The following is an 18,643-nucleotide window of genomic DNA, read 5'->3' as shown; positions in this document are numbered from 1 at the left end:
CGGACGAATTTTTAAAAATCAACCGCATTAATTTTTAAAAATTTGTCCTCCATATTGGATTTGCCATTTTAAATTTTGAAAATCTGATTTCAGATTCCTAATCAGCGACCCCGAAAACTCCCGAGTAACAAGTTTCAAGCGAATCCGGTTGATTTTTACAAATTCGTCCGCCATATTGGATCCGCCATTTTGAATTTTAAAAATCTGATTTCAGATTCGTAATCAGTGACCCCGAAAACCATATACTCAATGCGTTTTGTAGTTATTTGGCTATTCCCTTAATTATGAGACTGAAAGGGTTAAATAATTTTGGTCAATTCTGACAGCTACGAGTACGTAACAGGATACATTGGCGCGCTTCACTTTTTTAAAATTACGTGATTGTAGCCACAGCGCATGCGCAAGTGGCCAAAGCGCATGCTCGTATCGCTGCATTTCGTCGATATATCAGATTTTCTAACCCAAATAGTCGTCAACTTTAACGATTAATATCTCGCTTCGCGAGGCAGACCGCCGCGTTTATCAGTCAGATTCTTTCATTTCGTGCAAAAACGCGCCGATTGAACATAATTTTATCTATATTTGCGTTCAGGCCCGTATTCTAAATAAATACTGGAACGGCTTAAGGTCTCTCTTCTAAAAGGTAAAATATTAAAATGGCCAGACGGATTCGAACCTGAGTCTTCGCGGTTTCGAGGGCATTTATGCCACTAGACCACACTGCCCTCACAAAAATGTGAAACGCTTCACGATTTTGCGTGTCATCCTTGTGTAAAGGTTACACTAATCTTCTCTATCGTTCCAATTTTATAGTATATATGTAGGGGAGACCGGGGCAAAGTCGTCACTATTTTTTCGGTGCCGATTTTTAACAACAAAACAAATAATTTTAGTAAAATGTGGTATACCGTTGTAAAGAGTGAATCCCTACAAAATTTATAAGGGCATTTTTGGTCTACGTCGCTTTGTTCAACCGGTATAGAGTAAAAACGACAACGGTGCAAAAATTAAAATGTCAAAATTGCCGAGGCGGAATCGTCACTCCATTCTTGGACTGGATTTTAAATGAAAATTCATAATTCCGATCATGAAAAATGATAGAATATATTTTATTAATTATTTTTTAATAAAAAAAATGGAAACATTAATTAAAAACACGATGGCGGAAAATAATTACAAGAAAAGCGCACGCACCCTACGCACTTATGTACCCTACGCTCGCATGAAATGCACTGTTTTTCATCAGCTCTGTTCTCTGTTATCTCTGAGCACATGCAGCACATATTATCCAAGTCCTCGTCGGAATCCGACCACTGCTGCTTTTTTGACTTTGATTTTCGCCCGAAGCCTCCATGATATCGTACGGCCACGGCATCCAAATATGCTATTTCATCATTATTCTTCTTTAGCCAGTTGTTCAACGTAGTTCTCGAGACTCTAAACTGTTTTGCGGCTACTTTTTGTCTTAATTTTATCTTTCGTCTTAATTTTGTCTTATTTTGTCTTATTTTGTCTTAATTTTATCTTTTTTCACCGCAAGAACTGCCTTTCTGAGATGCTTCTTGTCGACGGGAGTCGTTTTGGATGGTACGTGCGTACCATTTTCTTGCAATTGAGAAATACAATGACGCATTTGAAACGAAAAATAGAGTGAAACCACCGGGATAAAGTCGTCATGACCCTCGCATACTGGACGTGCACTCCGCCCCGGTGGCTTGGTGACGCCCCGGACATAGATTTTAAGTTTGATCGCTCATGAAATATTAGAAATCAACGAAAATAAAAAAACTTTACTGGATTCGTGTTCAGCATGCATTACTCTTTAGAATCACTTATCTCGAGATTCGGAGAGAAAATAATATTTAAAATATTAAAAATTTTCGACGCGCAAAAAATTTCACTTTTAACCTTCGAAAACACGTTTGCCTTAATCACAACATGGCATATAATCTTACTAAACTCCGTTGGTCATATGGGCACAATAAGTAGCGTTTACAATATTAATGGCAAGTTCACACAACATGCAGATTTCGAGATAATTGTAGTGACGACTCCGCCCCGGTGACGACTTTGCCCCGGTCTCCCCTACTGCCAAAGCAAGTACTTAATAACATTGAAATCTGACTATTGGTTTTCACTAATTTTACCAAACATGAAAAATATGCCATTTTTACGTACTATATTCTTAACAGACATTATTGCTATTTGAGACAATTTTTTTATCCTTGTTAATAAGAAATTAATATATAAATAAAACATTTCAATTATTTGTATTATTTTATTGACGGTTAGTGATTTATTATACATTTTTCCCTATAAATCACTGATTTTTCATCTTAAAATTCATTTAAAATAACTTTAAAACCTGACATGATGGAGCAATTTGGGTAATTATGCATATTAAGATCCCACTCGCCACTGACCTTGACCTTGACATATGTTGTCAAGGTCATGACCCTGAGTAACCTTGACCTTGAAAAAAGTGACGGTCACGATCCGTTCAAAAGTTACGAAGCATTAAAGTTTTTGCTTTGCAAAATTAGTTGTATATTGCCACAAATATTCACACAGATGATCGACGTCATCTTGTAAATGACTAATATATATGTGGAAATAGTACATGTACGAACAAAGGAAAATCTTTTAAAGCAGTAAATAAAAATTTTAAAGAAGTGGAACACCAACGCATGCACTTTGAAGACACACTATGTGTTTAGTTTAATAATAGTGGAGCCGCCCGCAGGGGAGCGGAACCTACAGCCTCCACGCATATACTTTCCACGCGAAACGAGTTGTCACATGGGTTCGTGGCGTGCTTTACGAGCACGTTTAAGTAGAGGTGGTATTAAACAAGATAAGTTAGTCGATCATTTGTGTAAATATTTGCGGCGATATACAACTAATTTTGTAAAGCAAAAACTTTAATGCTTCGTAAATTTTGAACAGATCGTGACCGCCACTTTTTCCAAAGTCAAGTTTACTCAGGGTCATGTTTTTTTTTATAACGGGGGGAAATCCACACGGATACCCCCTTCCCCGGGGTGAGGAAGACGGTTATGTGGGACTTTAACCCACTGAAAACCCCCTCGAATGTCCCTCACGGCGCTTTTTGGGGAGGCCCCGGGAATCACAAACATACCTTCCGTGAGCCTCCCCACCAGCAAGTGGGGTCTTAATATGCATAATTACCGCAATTTGGACAGTGGTATTGTTTTTGTGACCGAAAATTTATAAGAAACATCTACTCTGATTAAAGTTATTTAACAACAATTTTTTGTCGGTCTGTTATTGCAAAAATCATAAAACAGCAAAAAATTTTCTATTCAGTTTTATTCACTGTATCTATCCACTGAGAAGGGTTACGCTTATTATCAAATACCTTGTTTATTATAGAAATAAAATATTTAATGTATTGTGTATAATAAAAATCGAATACATTTATTAGATGCTAAGTATTGTTTACTCATGCTTTTCTACTTTTTTAATATTTATTAAGCAACTAATGTATAATATCCATTTATGTTTTTAATTAGAGCTTTGGAATTAGCAAGAAAATATAAAAGGCAACTTGAGGAAGTTCTAAATACAAGAACAAAATATTTGCAGACCATCGATAAAAATGAAACCAATCATAGTTTTCTTGTATTTATGGCAAATATTTCGTCATCACAAATAAATCAAGTAAGATAATTCTTAACAAAATATTTAATGATTTCCTACTCTCACAAAGTGTTTTGGTAATTATACAGAAAAATGTCAACCTCATGTATGACCTTGACCTTTTTTTTGTTAACGGGGGGGAAATCCGCACGGATACCCCCTCCCTCAGGGCGGGGAGGGCATTTATGTGGGACTCCAACCCACTAAAACCCACCCAGATGTTCCTCACGGCGTTTTGTGAGGAGGCCCCAGGAACTTGAGATATCTACCATGGGCCATGTCACGCCTTGCCCTTTTGGCAAAACCCCACAGTTAAGCTAACTTGTGGCGGATGGGTGACATTATCTCCATCCGCCACCCCTCCGGGGGTGCTACCGTGGCAGCCGCGGGCGAACGGTGGTCCCCGACCGTTCGCCCGCCCCTCGGGCGGGGAGGAGAGAAGGTAGCCATCACCGAGGTGACGGGTTCCTCCCCCCCGCGGCCTTGCTCAGAGAGTAGGTGGGGGTCAAGGCTCGTGAGTTCCGACCCCCGACCTCCGCGCGCCGAGGAGGGCACTTGTGGCGAGTAGCCCCCCAGCAAACGCAAAAGGATTAAAAGATATTAAAATTTTTTAATACCTTTGAATCCCTTTTTTTGGCGGAATTAGATGAAATTAGATGGGATTCGAAATGAGATGGTCCAATCCCATGGAATCCAAAAAAGAAAAATTTCAATTCCATCCAATCCTATGAAATCCGTAAAGGTTATGGAATTGCATGGCATTAGATGGTTTAGGAAACATCTCGCGCCTCCGTTGGGCGACTAAGCGCCGTTGTTTGTCGGTGAGCTTTTGTGTATGCCTAAGGGCATTACACGCACTACTGCCGACGGGCAATTAGCCCGAAAATAAGATTTGTAAGATCCGTCAGGCCCCGTAGGGGATCCCTTTACATAGCGGTCGAGACGAAACTTTGAACTCGAGAAGATGCCCCGACGATGCGACGCCTAGCGGCGTCGACGCAAACTGCCGGTAATGCAGATACCGCGCGGGCGTGTACTATTGGTGGCGCGTACCGCCACAGAGTTCAACACGGACACTTTTCAATCCTTATCCTGGCATTCAATGGTATTTATTTTATTGTCAGAATAGACGGAATTCAATGGAATTCAATACAGAAATTTTTAATTCCTAGTTTGGTATTCAATGGTATTCATTTCGTTAACGGAATCAATGGTATTCAATGGAATTTATCACGAAACTTTCCAATCCCTAACCTGGCATTCAGTGGTATAATATTTTTGTGTCGGAATTGGATGGGATTCAAAAAAGACAAATTTTTTCCAAAATAAGGAATTCCATGATATTGAAACTATTTCAATCCCTTTTTTGGACAGAATGGAATTCGGAAAGTCCTTAATTGAATTCCTGGCAATCCCGTTTTAATTTTTTTCAATCTTTTTTCGTTTGCTGGGCCTTGTATATATATATATATTTACTATATACACATATAGTGTAGAAGTTGTGGATTCTTTAGATTACGGTATAATGCGTATGCGCTACTATTGTCTCTGTCACTCGCACAGAACATCCTTCGATTGCAGCAATCCTAGCGGCCTCAAGCTGAACAACTTTTGGCTTCGTTAAGCGAGCCATCCCCCACCATACGAGTTGAGAGACCTGTATGTAAGACCGTGGGCGAGACGAATAAGAAAGCGTTTTACTCGTGAGAAAATTTGGGCAAACTATTTTAAAGCTATGATTGAAATACGATATGGTCGAGGTCATATATGAGGTTGCCCTCTTTCTTTATAATTACCAGTGTTTATATTCCAGGAAAGTAATAAAAAAAAATTGATATACTAAATGCTATTCAATAATATAATAAATCAATATTAAACAAATACACCCAAAACACCAAAATACAACACTATCAAAATATAGTGTAAAGAACACAATAATAATATATATTTTTGGTATGCTTTGTTGTAGGAAAAAAGAGAGGAAGAGAAGAGAGATTAAGAGGGAAAAAGGGGGATAACGTTTTGGGATATCAAGATGAAGTGGAAGTAAAGATAAGCATCAAGTCATTCAAACTGTTAAAAAGATAAGGAAACGGAGGTTGGCTGGAATAGATAGGACATAAAAAAAATATGTATATGTTGTGCACAATGAATTCTTCTCTAGAAGAAATTGAGACGAGCGAGATGGAGAATTGTGCCTGACCTTCCTTTTCTGTTGCTATACTTTTTGAGAACAATTGAATACTATTGACCAATTAAAAGTTTGCTAAACAGAGACACAAATGGACCCAAAGCAATCCGTCTTTTTCTTCTTGTTACCAAGATGGGAGTTTACATTCCAGTATAGTATATAGTTCACTGAATGTGCATAATTAGATTAGGTTAGTATGTCTATTAAATAGCAATTCTTGTATAACTCTATAAAGAATAATAAAGTCTGTCTATCATAAGTACTCTTTAGTTAATTTATTCTGTAAAAACTCTCCGAGTGGCAACCACCCCGACAAAAAAAAATTTGTAACACTATTTGACGAAATTCGGATAAAATTGGAAATGCTGCCATTATGTCTCAATGTAACAATATAGTAGAAATTTAGACTTTTGTGCAAATATTGATAAATATTTGCATAATTTATTTGTAAATAGTATTTCAGCAAGACAGCAGTGTTATGAGGAATTATCTTAGCAAAATATTTGCAAAATTTTTGAAAAAAATTGCGAAATAATTAAGAAATAGATTTAAGTTTTATTCTGTGTTTACTGAATCGCCGATAATGTAGCGTTCTTTCTCATATGTAAAATATGATGAACTGTGGTATATATGTATGTAACTGTTATATATCGGTGTTTGCTGAAGTATACTGGAGTGATTTTGCTTCTAAATATTGAAATATGCGTGCAAAAACTTAAAATTGACTTGCTCAATTTTTGTGCAAATATTATTCAAAAACTTCATGTCGGCAAGAACGCTACGTTATGAGGAACCATCTTCGCGCAATAATTGTGAAATTCCTCTCAATTGAGTGATGCAATTATTGTACAATATTAGCGCAATTTTCCTATCGGGGCAGAGACATTGGTGACCGGGTCATTCTAAGAAGCGTTTATTTTTCGGAAGCAGCCAGATTCGAAATAAAATAAATAAAATAAAATACTTAACAATTTATTGTTGACAAAACAACTATGTTTTCAAGTAGAAAGATAAATAAATTTTCGATAATTTTTGGAGATTTTTTTCTAGCAATTAAGAGGAGAAAATACAAGGAAGATACATGGAAGACAATGACCCTGATTGCCACTCCAAAAGAAGTGGAAATATATGGCCACTCAGAAGATTAATAATATTACTTATATTTTTTATGTAGTTTTTATTTATTTAATGATAATATCTTTAAAAACACAATGCAGTATTATAAGAAAATGAAAATCTATACGTTGTTAATAGATATTTCATTATTACTTTCTAGGAATAACAGTAACTTTTACTTTGTTATATTTTTAATTTCTAATTTTTATAATATTATATTTTATCCTTTTGTTGCAATAAAAATGTAACATGTCTTTCTTGAAACATGCACTGGCTTACCACAAGTGCAGGATTTAAGAAGAAATCTAGAGCACCCTCGCGAGGATGCTACCGGTTCCACAGAGGTTAATACCAACCCCTTACCCTTTACCTTTTTTTTTAAAGAGAGGGTTAAAAATTTAATTTTACTTAAAACTTAATTCATACTCAGTTTATCATGATTCGGATTTTGATACAGGTCCGGGATTGATCAACATCTCCCTGTGGCCTGTTTAGGTATGAAAAAGGGTGAAAACAGTTTTCTAGGGAAAGAAGGGAAAGGAGTGATGGGCGGTGGTTGGTGGGATATGTTACTAATTGTATGGATTTCAAAGACTAAATTTATTGTGATGTCGAGAATATGTATTTAAGTATTGAATTTGGCAGAATAAAAGGTGCCTGTAACGTAATGTACAATAATGTTGATACAAATATTACAGATCATATATAAACGCTTTAACAAAAAAAATAATATACATTCCGTATTGCACTGCCTACATCATACCTTTTATTCGAAATTATATAATTGAATCCTGCTTTACTTTCATTTGCAGTAGCTTACAATGCTTTTTACAGTCGCTTACAACTCTTTTTTGCGCACGTTTTGCACGCGGCTCGCACGGCTCGCAGTAATGTAGAGAGCATGAAATAAATATAACTATGAAAGTCGTCTAGATAAATTCGAACTGTAATTGGTCATAAGTCTGATCACCAGTAAAACAATTACAACTCAACACACTCCTCCTTAATTATTTTACTTCGCAGCTGTTCCAAAATTCTGCGAGACAGTGGTTTTGTCAGTATATCAACAAGTTGATCGGAACTTTTGACATATTTTAGTTCTACTGTCTTTCCAATGTGTTCCTGAATGAATTTTCTCGGAATATCGATTTGTTTCTTGCCTTTCGTTATTTTTCCTTCATGTGTATTTTGTAACATGTGGATAGCAGATTTATTGTCTACACATAATGTTGTTGGTTTATCTATAGAAATGCAAGTTCACTTCCGATACGTCGTATCCAGCAAATGTCATCAATTGATGATACGGCAGCTCGATATTCAGCTTCGGCAGTTGATGTGGCTACAAGACGTTGTTTTTGAGCATACCAGATAACAGGGCCGCCTCGAATTATAAGAACTCTACTGGTTGAGTGTCCTGTGAGTGTATTTTCTCCATAGTCGGAATCTGTATATGCAACGAGTTTAGTATCCCCATTGAAAAATATTCCATTGTGAACAGTCTCCTTTCTTCTTCGATGGTACTACAGCCCAGGGCGGGCCATGGCCTCCCGAATTTTGGACCTCCAGACGTCCCGATCCGCGGCCTCTCTTCCAGTTGTTCACTTGCAGCAGTGCCTTCGCATCCGCGGTCACACCGTCCTCCCATCTGTTCCTCGGCCTTCCCCTCGGGCGTCCTCCCAAAAATCTCGTCTCCAGCACTCTCCTCGGCATCCTCCCCGCATCCAGTCGTTGCACATGCCCGGCCCATCTGAGCCTCATGAGGCCTATATATGTGGATAGTTTGGGTGCCCCATATAACCAGTACAGCTCGTGGTTATATCTGATTCTCCACATGCCATCCTCCTGTGTCGGGCCGTAGATTCTTCTCAGGACTTTCCTTTCGAAGGCATCCAAAACGCTTGCACTCCTCTGCGTGACCGCCCAGGTTTCGCAACCATACGTAGCCACACTACGTATTAGCGTCTTGTAGAGCAGGATTTTTGTATCTCTGCGTACGTCTCTCAATTTCATTATTGGAATTAAGGAGAAGTACGCCCTGTTTGCCGCCTTGACTCTTGCCTGGACCTCTCTGGCTTCGTTATTGTCTGAGGTGATTATTGAGCCTAGGTATTTGAACTCCTCTACATTTTCAAATGTATAGCTTCCAAAGTTGCCTCTATGCCTTGACCCGCCTCCCTTTCTTGACATAATCATACCATAATAAATACCATAATCATCATCTTGGTCTTGTCCTCATTCACCTGTAGCCCAATTCTTCTTGCTGCCTCCTCCAATCTTCTGAAGGTTTCATGAAGTTCCGACACGGATCTTACGAGGCAATCTATATCGTCCGCGTAGGCCGCCAACTGCTTGGATCTGTAGCAAAGCTCACCGTTGATGTCTACCTCCATTTTCCGCACAACTCCTTCTAATGCCAGATTGAAAAGCATGGGAGCCAGCCCGTCTCCTTGTTTCAGTCCTCTGTCAAAGGCAAATTCCGTCCCCAGTTTTCCCTGAATTCTGACAGCGCAACGTGATGAATTCATGGTTACTTTTGTTAGCCTGACTAGCTTTGGTGGAATTCCTAGGTCCAGCATCGTGGTGTATAGTTTTTCTCTGTCTATGCTATTATAGGCTTGTCTGAAATCAACAAAGACTTGGTATACGTCGATGTTGTACTCCCAGCACTTCTTCAGGGTTTGTCTTACTGTGTGAAGTTGATCTATTGTTGATCTGTTGTTTCGGAAACCTGCTTGATATTCTCCCAGGGCCCGTTCTGCGTATGGTTCCGGACGGTTTTTGATGATTGAAGTAAGAATCTTATATGCAGTATTTAGCAGAGAGATTCCCCGATAATTTTTACAGTCTAAGTTGTCCCCCTTCTTATGGATAGGGCAGATTATCCCTTCCTCCCACTCTTTGGGGATGGCTTCCTCGTCCCAAGCTTTCTGGATTATCTTGTGTATGGCCCTCAGGGCTGGCAGTCCACCGTGCTTGAAAAGTTCGGCTGGTAGATTGTCTTTTCCGGGTGCTTTGTTATTTTTTAAGAATCTTATTACTTTAGATATCTCTTCTAAGGTAGGTGGGTTATCCTCCAGCTATGCCACTGAGTTGTTATTCCACATGCGGGGGTCCGACTGGTGTTCCCTGTTCTGGGTCGAGTCCTTATTCAGTAGTTGTTGGAAGAACTCTTTCCATCTTTTGGCCACTGGTTCCCTTCCCACCACCACTGTTCCTCTTGAGTCTCTGCATATGTTGGGGGCCGGTTTAAATCCTCTTCGGAAGAAGTTCAGCTCCCGAAAGGCTCCCCTTGGGTTTTGTTCATGGAAATTCTTTTGCATTTGCAGTACTCGGTCATTGGTGGATTCACGCCTTTTCTTTCTGCAGATCTTTTTCGCTTCACTTTTTGCTGTTTTATAATCCTTTTCTCTCTGTCTCGTGGGTCGGGACAGCTATTGTGTTCTGAGGTCATTCCTTCTTTCTATAGCCTCTCTGCATTCTTCGTCGTACCAATCGTTTCTCTTTCTCATGTTCCGGTATCCAATCGTTTCTTCCGCGGTCTGTTTTATTATACTTTTCAGAGTTTCCCAGCTGTCCTCCAACGACAGTTCGTCCTGCATAGCTCCTGTTAGCCTTTCCCCCAGTCTTTCCTCCAGTCTTGACTGGTAGATTCCATTTGTTCCTTCTTTCTTCAATCTATCCACATTGAACTTTTGGCATCTAGTGTGTGCTTTTGTTTGCCTACTCGACATACGGCACCGGAACTTAACTCCTACCAGGAAATGGTCCGACTCCACATTTGCCTTTCTGTGCGTTCTTACTTGGAGTACGCTGGATGCTCCTCTTTTCTCTATTAGTACGTGGTCAATCTGGTTGCACATTGAGCCGTCCGGCGAGTTCCATGTTCTTTTATGTATGTTTTTCCTAGGGAAGTATGTTGAACTGACTACCATATTCCTGCTAGTCGCAAAATCTATCACCCGGAGGCCGTTATTATTTGACTCTGCGTGTAGGCTCTCCTTCCCTATGATCGGGCGGTATATTGTTTATCTTCCGATTTTAGGATTCAAGTCTCCCAGCATCATTTTAATGTCATTAGATGGTGTTGTATCATATACTTGTTCCAGTATACTATATAGAATATAGAATACTATATAGAATGAGTCTTTGGTGGAGTCTTCCTTTTCCTTAGTTTCCGCGTGCACATTGATCAGACTAAGATTAAAGAATTTGGTTTTTATTCTGATAGTACATACTCTGTCACTGACCGGTCGAAACTCCATTATATTGTCTCGCAGGTCCTTGTGTACCACAAAACCCACTCCGAGGAAGTGTTTCTGGCCTCCACTGTGGAAAAAATCATAATCTCCTATTCTCATAGTGCTGTTTCCTTTCCATCTTGTTTCTTGGATTGCTAGGATCTGGATTCCACATTTTGTGATCTCCTCTACCAGGCTTTTAGCCGCTGCTGTCTCATACAAGGTCCTTACATTCCACGTTCCCATTTCCAATTCCATATTACGTAGCCCGAGTCGTCGCCGTTGTGACCGTTCCATTCGAAGCCCAGTTTCTGGTTTCTTAACAAGTTGGTTTTACGGGGCAGGTTGTTAGCCTAGCGCCCAACCCCCAACCTGGGGGGCCAGGGACTCTTCTGTTGGGGTTACCATACCTTAGCCGAGTTGTACTGGTTTTAGGGCGCCGGCAGCTCGCCCTTCGCCCTCTCCTGTTAGCGTTACCCGGGGAGCACCGCTCGGAGGTAGAAGTAGGGCTTGATAGGGATGTGTGCACTTTCAGTGATTTATTGCTACGGATCTCTCGACAATATGCGCAGCCACTGAGCACCCCTTAGCCATTTGCCCCCCAAACAGTCTCCTTTAGATATTGAAAAATTCGTTTAATCATCTTCCAGTGACTTATCATCGGTTTACTGCAAAATCGACTTAGACAGTTAACGGCAAAACTGATGTCAGGTCGAGATATAGTGGTTAGATATAATAGACTTCCTATGGTTTCACGATAGGGTTCAGACTTTTCAAGCGGTTTGTCATTTACACGATTTTCTTCAGCTCACTATTCCAGGTTCCATTGGAGTGGATGCGGGATTTAACAAATCGAATTTGAAACGCTGAAGGATTTTCTCCGTGTATTTTGACTGACTAACAAAAATTCCATTTGGACTGTTCTGTATTTGCATGCTAAGGTATGATAGTTTGTCATCTCGTGCAATGTCAAAAGTGATTTCAAACTTTCGCTTTAGTTTATTTAAGACTTCAATCATGTCATCCTCGTATGTTGCAGCAACAAGTCCATCATTGACGAATACGGCGAGTATTATGCTTCTGTTTCTGTCTTCGTTGTAGTAAACACAGGGATCATCATCTATGTTATCAAATCCAAGTGACTGCAGAAACTCGGAAAATTTATTGTTCCAGTTTTTTGAAGCTTGCTTCAGGCTGTAAAGACTTTTCTTTAGCTTACAGATACGACCAATACCATCATTAAAGCCTTTCGGTTGATGCATAAAAATATCTTCTTTTAGATTTCCATATAGGAATGCCGTCTTAAGGTAGTTCTTTCATGAGAATAAGTATTAGATAAATATATAAATTTAATATATGTTAAATATACAGTAATAAGGTTGTACGCAAAAATCAGGTGAGGTTAGCACAACTTTACAAGAAATAATTCATTCTAAATGTGCGTTCGTGGAGCGTGATATTGTTATTCTATCCTTGTTTACATCTAATGAACGAGAAAGATAGAATGATGCAAATCGCCACGGCCGAGATTTTCAACGAATAATACATGTACTTAGCGATTAGATGAATACATTATTAATGTCTTAAAATATTCCCTGAAGTTTTCGGATTTCGTACGTACCTTGAAAATAAGGGCTTAGCACAAGTTTTGCTCTGATATATGAGGTTAAATAAGTAGTGGATCGAATCGCATATTGCTTTACTCGTACCGTCATGGTGGCGATGTAAATTTGGCAACGCTGTATGTTAGACCCGGGACTAGACATTTCGGCGCTCAAGGCGAAAGAAAAAAATGCGCCCCTTAATAACAAATAAATATTTTTATGGCATGTAAAATGTAATAAAAAATTATATTAAATAGTGATATTGCATTATGTAAGTAATTAACTGTTTTTCAGATACATGTTAGTCCGAAATTCTGCGAAAATTGTAAAAAGGATTGTTTTGCAAACTCTTTTCTTTTTTATTTGTTTTATTTTATCTGTGGTAACTTCTATTTTTTCTACCTATATATATTATTTTCTCTCTTTGCCATACATGGAGTGAAAAATTTGAGACTCAAAGAAAGATAGAATTCAGTGGAGTAATGAATAATGCAGCACACGTATACCGAGCATATGAATAAAAAATACTCAAATATTGTTAAATTGTTATACATACAATATTTATTCAAACTTATATTATGATAAATTATACACTTTAACTTTAATTAATGTTTGAAGTTTGAGCTCTGTTCGAGCTGTTGCACAATCGCTATAAGTACTTGATTTTTTTTCGTTACTTGAGGCTTGGCCTCTAACATCTTCGCAAAGCAACATTCAAATCTCCTCCGGTCCAAAATCCGCGAATGTCTTTTCAAGTATTTCCAATGTGATGCCGGCTTTTGCCATTTTGGTTTTCATGCCAGCCGAGATGTCTTTCAAACTTTCGAGAGTGACTTTGTTGTGTGCATGGACGACAGCATTATTCTCTGCACGCAAGATTTCACCGGTCGTTTTTATCATTTCCCTTATCATATCGTCGGTAATTTTGCTACTGCAAACTAATCTTTTTAGAATTGAGACGTCGGTAACAGCATTATGAGCTCCTGCTATGGACTCAGACCCCAAGAAATCTTCTGCGAGGGCTGTTTGGGTATAACTTTTCTTTTCTTTCTTCCGATTCTGAAGTAAATTGCGAAAGAGATGCAACGTATCTGCGAAACCCATTACGACAAACTGAAATTCTTCAAGAAGTCCGAACTTCTTCATGTGTCGCAATATCAACGGTGCATCGAATCTAATACAAATCATATGATAACCGATGAAATATTCGACCATTATCAGACGCATTTTGACTTTAATAATGTGCGATATACACGTTTCCTTGACCTAAAATTCTATTTAAAAAATAGCGTTTTACTGTTAGTGCATGAATAAAATTAATTCTCTGAAATTCACCTAAATCCGTTGTGAGCTGTGAGAATTATACTTATCCCGATACTCCGTAAATAAGCAATGAAGTTTTTGAATGCCATTTAAGGTGGCGTTGTGTCAACTTGTTGGTTATTCAAAAACATTTCACCCCCATGGACTTGAAGCCCAGTGACTTCTGCGGCCCTGGAAGACATGTCTCCCGCTGGAACGATATATACATTAAATATTTCCTTCTCGTGCACAGCTGCTATCTGAAAGTGTAGGAAAACCTGAGTCAAGTATTTCGCCTCCTAGCTATCACAACAATAGTGACAGACCTGGCATATTTCTGCGGACTTCGACAGTCCGGTTGTTTCCAAGTCAAAAATCACTATCCTCGCACCTTGGTGGTCGGAAGTATCAGCTGAAAGTAAATATTTTTCGCATTTATATTGGGGATGACCGTTCATGACAACCAGCGTCTATAAGAGTAAGTGCAGAAGATACCTTGGTAAGGATTCTCATCAATGAATCCAGACACACTGTTCAATCTGTTGTCGGTATTGTACGTAATTACTTCGCGACGCTATACGGATCCCATTTTACTTGATCGATTTTTCTTATGAAACAGTCTTCTTCGTTTTGCTTCGACGGTCCGTAAATTCTCGATTTTTTGTTTTCTGACACTTTCTTTCGATTCGCGGAATTTTACCGTGGCTTTGCTCGGCGACAGATTCAGCTCTTTATAAACCTTGAATATAGCAGTAAATAAGATTAGAGTTGGAAATCGGCTGAACGGATGAGAAATCGATTAGATACAGGCAAGTTGTGTACTAAAGTAATCACCTGTTCAATGTAGGTCACTCCAATATTTTTTGGCAAACTGATGCAGCTACTCGAAAATTGAGGGACTCTGATGCTGCGTAGTATTTTGATTTTGGAGCCTTGCTGGCAACTGAACTGTTAAAGGATTCGTTGCCTTGGCTAGAACCGCACGGTGCCAATTTGTCAGAATTATTTGCGAATCTCGTGAAGACAGAAGTAAGTGCAGATTTTAGCTGTGGATCTGATAAGGGCTTTCCATGAGGAAGGCCTTTGGGCTGATACTCTTCACCTATGCTAGAATAGCGACACCACTCGCCACAACGCTCATGATTACCAAAAGCGTGAGACACGACGTTTCTTAATGCACACTTTACTGCTTCAGGATTGCCTTCATTCTTTTTTATCGCGCAAGTAAAGCATCGTAAAAAATACTCGATGATTTTAGTTGGCAGCTTCAAACCATACAACGAATTAATCATCGCCTTGGATGCGTGGTTTAGATCAGACCACTTATCTATTTGTGTGGTAGATTCGCGCCGCACTGCCGCAATAGTTGATGAGTCGTCGTCGCCAATCAATACGTTAACGCAAACGTTTTCGTCCTTCAGATGCTGGTTATAAATGATCAACTCCACAGCCATGTTAGGCTCCATAGACTTTGCGCTACCTTCATAGTTTTTACGACAGTCATGATTGTCGGAGGAGTGCCCCCGTGCGCACAATGCACATGCCTTGCATCGAACTGCGTACCCGAGGATTTGCTTCGACCAATGCCCGATGAGACTGCCTTGATCTAAATATCGACGCAAATTACGAAATAGCTATAAAGAATTTGAAGTCTCGTGGTTACATAAATTCAAACCAGAGAGGTTGTTATAAGCTCGACCAGTTCCGCGCTTCTGCCACCCTGCGTCGTATGATGCGACTATCTTGACGCTCTCCTCTTGATTCACCTCTGCCATCGTGATACTGTTTTCTTCATCATTAGATCGTTCGGGATTGCTGAAAATACAACCCAATGTCTGACTATGTGTAATCTGATAACAAATTGAACTTTTCTTTAATTCTATTTTTATTGAGTGGAAAAAAATCACTTTGATAGCTCTGCCTCAGGAGTAATGCTTGCAGCTACTGTTAGGGATTTTTCCACCTTGATAGCTTTTCGACAACTATTTTGAGCTACCCTTTCGATAGCTGGACCGACAATTCTCTCATAACGTTTTAGTGTGGAAGTTGAAAAAGTTGGTATATCTAGAGCAGAAAGTATTATGTTCAGTTGCGATTCTCCAACGCCACTGTCTATCATTGCTGCAATGCATTACAAGGAAGAAATTAAATGACGTAAGCTTCAAAATATAGCAAAGAACAAAACGCTATGCATTTACGCATTTTATAATAAATCAACATACCTGTTGCCGCTTTGTAGTTCACATGGTATAATCTCTCATTTGGTAGGTGTTTATTTGTATGGATTGTGTACTTTTTTATCGCACTTTACACATTTCACATCAAGTGTGCTTGCCAGACTAAATTTCTGCTCACTTTCGACGTAACGAAGTGATAGAGGAATGTCACAAGCTGTGCACCAAAGATTGAGAGCAAGAGTTTTCAGTTCTACAATACGGCGACCATAGATTTCAAATTTATCGCGCACGTCAGAGACAGCTGGGAGGACAGCTTTTTTTTTTGACGCAAGCACATTTTGTCTCCAACGATATTTGGATTTCGAAACGAAGCATCCTTTCTTACGCCCGTGTACAACATGAATAGTATAACTATACCGTTTCATTACTCATGGAATGGAGACGTGATAACAAATTTGTAGGTTACAAGAGACGTGATAACAAATTTGTAGGTTACAAGAAACTAGCTACTGCGGTGTTGCCAAAAGTACGTTAATTGGATAAAAAAATCGAGTCCAACAGTACTACTATTGTGATATTTTTTTAATTAGTAAATAATAATTAAATACGATTAAATCGTGCGTGTAAAATCATATTTTATATTATTATAATTATTGGAATGTTGCAATGTTTGTTTTCAATTACCTCATGACGGACTGTTACTTGACTAGGTGCGTAGGTGAAAGGACTACCTTCACGTCAAAAGTCATCAATTTCATCTTGTTAGAGGCTGCGAGACTGAAGATCAATCAAATAGACACATGATGAGCAACAGGGCTAGAAGTTCCGGAATAGTCTATTCCCTCTTTCTGTTCGAAACCTCTGGCGACAAATCTGGCTTTAAAACGACCATCCTGTTTTCGTCGTAAGATCCAGCGACAGGATAAAGGTTGCACCTGCTTAGAGGGTTTTACTAAGTCCCATGTTTTTATTTTGATCAGAGAGCTGAGTTTTTCAGACATAGCATTACGCCAGTTTTCATGTTTTAGGGCATCTGAGACAGAAATATTCTCCACTTCTCCTATCCCAGCAAACACAGATATATAACGATTATATTGCCAGTATATAACGAAATGTAACACGCAATATAACACGATCGTCACAGTTATGCAGACGTTAGTTGTAATTTCGCATACATGGATTATTGCAGTTACATAATATAAATAAAGCGATGTTATATAACATTTATACAGCAGTAATATAATTTAAAGCATTATTGTAATATAACTGCAGTGTAACCATTCTCTTACATCTTATTGTATATATTAATTAATTTATAATTTGCCTTTTATACATACTAATTCCAGAAAAGGTTTTTAAATTAATTCTAAGCGAAAACAAACTGTTTTATTTGCTTTTGCTTGAAATTAATTTAAAAACCTTTTCTAGAATTAGTATGTGCAAAAGACATACATGTTTTTGCGTAGGAAAGGGACAAATATAAATATATTAATATTGAATAATCATTTTATTAGATATATTTTGCACTCCAAACATGTAGAGAATATATATTATATATTCTACATACAGGGTGTATCATTTTAAGTGATTCAACTGAATATTTCTTAAAGTAAAAGAGATAGGAAAAATTGTTTCAGACAATAGTTTTATGATTTCGAGAGAGGCAGAAGTTGGCCACATCAGATTAATTGTAGGTGGCGCCACTTTTTAGACTTCTGCATGGCGGCCATTTTTTCAATTGGCAGTCGATTTTTTTTCTATTAAATGTTGTAGCTGGCATTGAGACGAATACAACGGTTTTTCATTTTTTGAAATAGGATCATTTTTCACTGAGTTACAGTGTTCCAAAGTTTACAATTTAAGTATAAAGCTTCCACCCCCATGCAGTGTACGTATTTTGCGACTCCAAACCGCCCTCTTTCTCTCTCTCTCTCTCTCTGTGTGCGTGTGCGTGTGCGTGTGCGTGTGCGGGTGCGGGTGCGGGTGCGGGTGCGGGTGCGGGTGCGGGTGCGGGTGCGTGTGCGTGTGCGTGTGCGTGTGCGTGTGCGTGTGCGTGTGTGTGTGTGTGTGTGTGTACGTGTGTGCGTGCGACGGCTATCAGGCTTAGAATCGCTCATTATTAAATTTATCCATTTAATAAATTTTCGAATACACTACCATTCTGTTGTAAACATAAACGGAGCCGTTTCTGAAAAATTGTAATGGTAGACAACAAAACTTGCCGAGGAATATTATTGCAGGCTCTTTTTATTCTGTTTTTCATATCTTTTCGAGTTGTCGGAACTTCTTTGTACACTACATTTTTCAAATAACCCCACAAGTAAAAATCTGGTGAAGTTAAATCTGGAGAACGTG

General features: G+C 38.9%; 3 protein-coding genes and 1 non-coding gene across 4 annotated transcripts; all 4 read right to left on the bottom strand.

The window, feature by feature from the left end:
* Positions 1 to 730: 730 nt before the first annotated feature.
* LOC112462708 lies at positions 731 to 831 on the bottom strand. Its single transcript, XR_003041689.1, has one exon. It is a non-coding gene; the product is annotated as a U6 spliceosomal RNA (small nuclear RNA).
* Positions 832 to 8,428: 7,597 nt separating this feature from the next.
* Positions 8,429 to 9,154, bottom strand: LOC112462707. Its single transcript, XM_025028625.1, has one exon. The coding sequence runs from the start codon at positions 9,152 to 9,154 to the stop codon at positions 8,429 to 8,431; it is 726 nt and encodes a 241-aa protein (XP_024884393.1).
* A 1,838-nt stretch (positions 9,155 to 10,992) lies between these two features.
* Positions 10,993 to 11,463, bottom strand: LOC112462706. The gene has a single exon (XM_025028623.1). The coding sequence runs from the start codon at positions 11,461 to 11,463 to the stop codon at positions 10,993 to 10,995; it is 471 nt and encodes a 156-aa protein (XP_024884391.1).
* Positions 11,464 to 14,774: 3,311 nt separating this feature from the next.
* On the bottom strand, positions 14,775 to 15,669 carry LOC112462705. Its single transcript, XM_025028622.1, has 2 exons — positions 14,946 to 15,669; positions 14,775 to 14,850 (listed from the first exon to the last, which is right to left on the bottom strand). The coding sequence occupies exon 1, from the start codon at positions 15,575 to 15,577 to the stop codon at positions 14,960 to 14,962; it is 618 nt and encodes a 205-aa protein (XP_024884390.1). The 5' UTR covers positions 15,578 to 15,669; the 3' UTR covers positions 14,775 to 14,850; positions 14,946 to 14,959.
* Positions 15,670 to 18,643: the final 2,974 nt, after the last annotated feature.

This window comes from Temnothorax curvispinosus, unplaced genomic scaffold, assembly GCF_003070985.1.
Source record: "Temnothorax curvispinosus isolate PA1 unplaced genomic scaffold, ASM307098v1 QBEX01012712.1, whole genome shotgun sequence".
NCBI lineage: Eukaryota > Metazoa > Arthropoda > Insecta > Hymenoptera > Formicidae > Temnothorax > Temnothorax curvispinosus.
This window is presented reverse-complemented; position numbering and strand designations above follow the sequence as displayed.

What these genes read in the sequence shown, in the direction of transcription:
- LOC112462707 (XM_025028625.1), bottom strand. Translation starts at nt 9,154, where the DNA reads ATGTCAAGAAAGGGAGGCGGGTCAAGGCATAGAGGCAACTTTGGAAGC.
- LOC112462706 (XM_025028623.1), bottom strand. Translation starts at nt 11,463, where the DNA reads ATGGAATTGGAAATGGGAACGTGGAATGTAAGGACCTTGTATGAGACA.
- LOC112462705 (XM_025028622.1), bottom strand. Translation starts at nt 15,577, where the DNA reads ATGGAGCCTAACATGGCTGTGGAGTTGATCATTTATAACCAGCATCTG.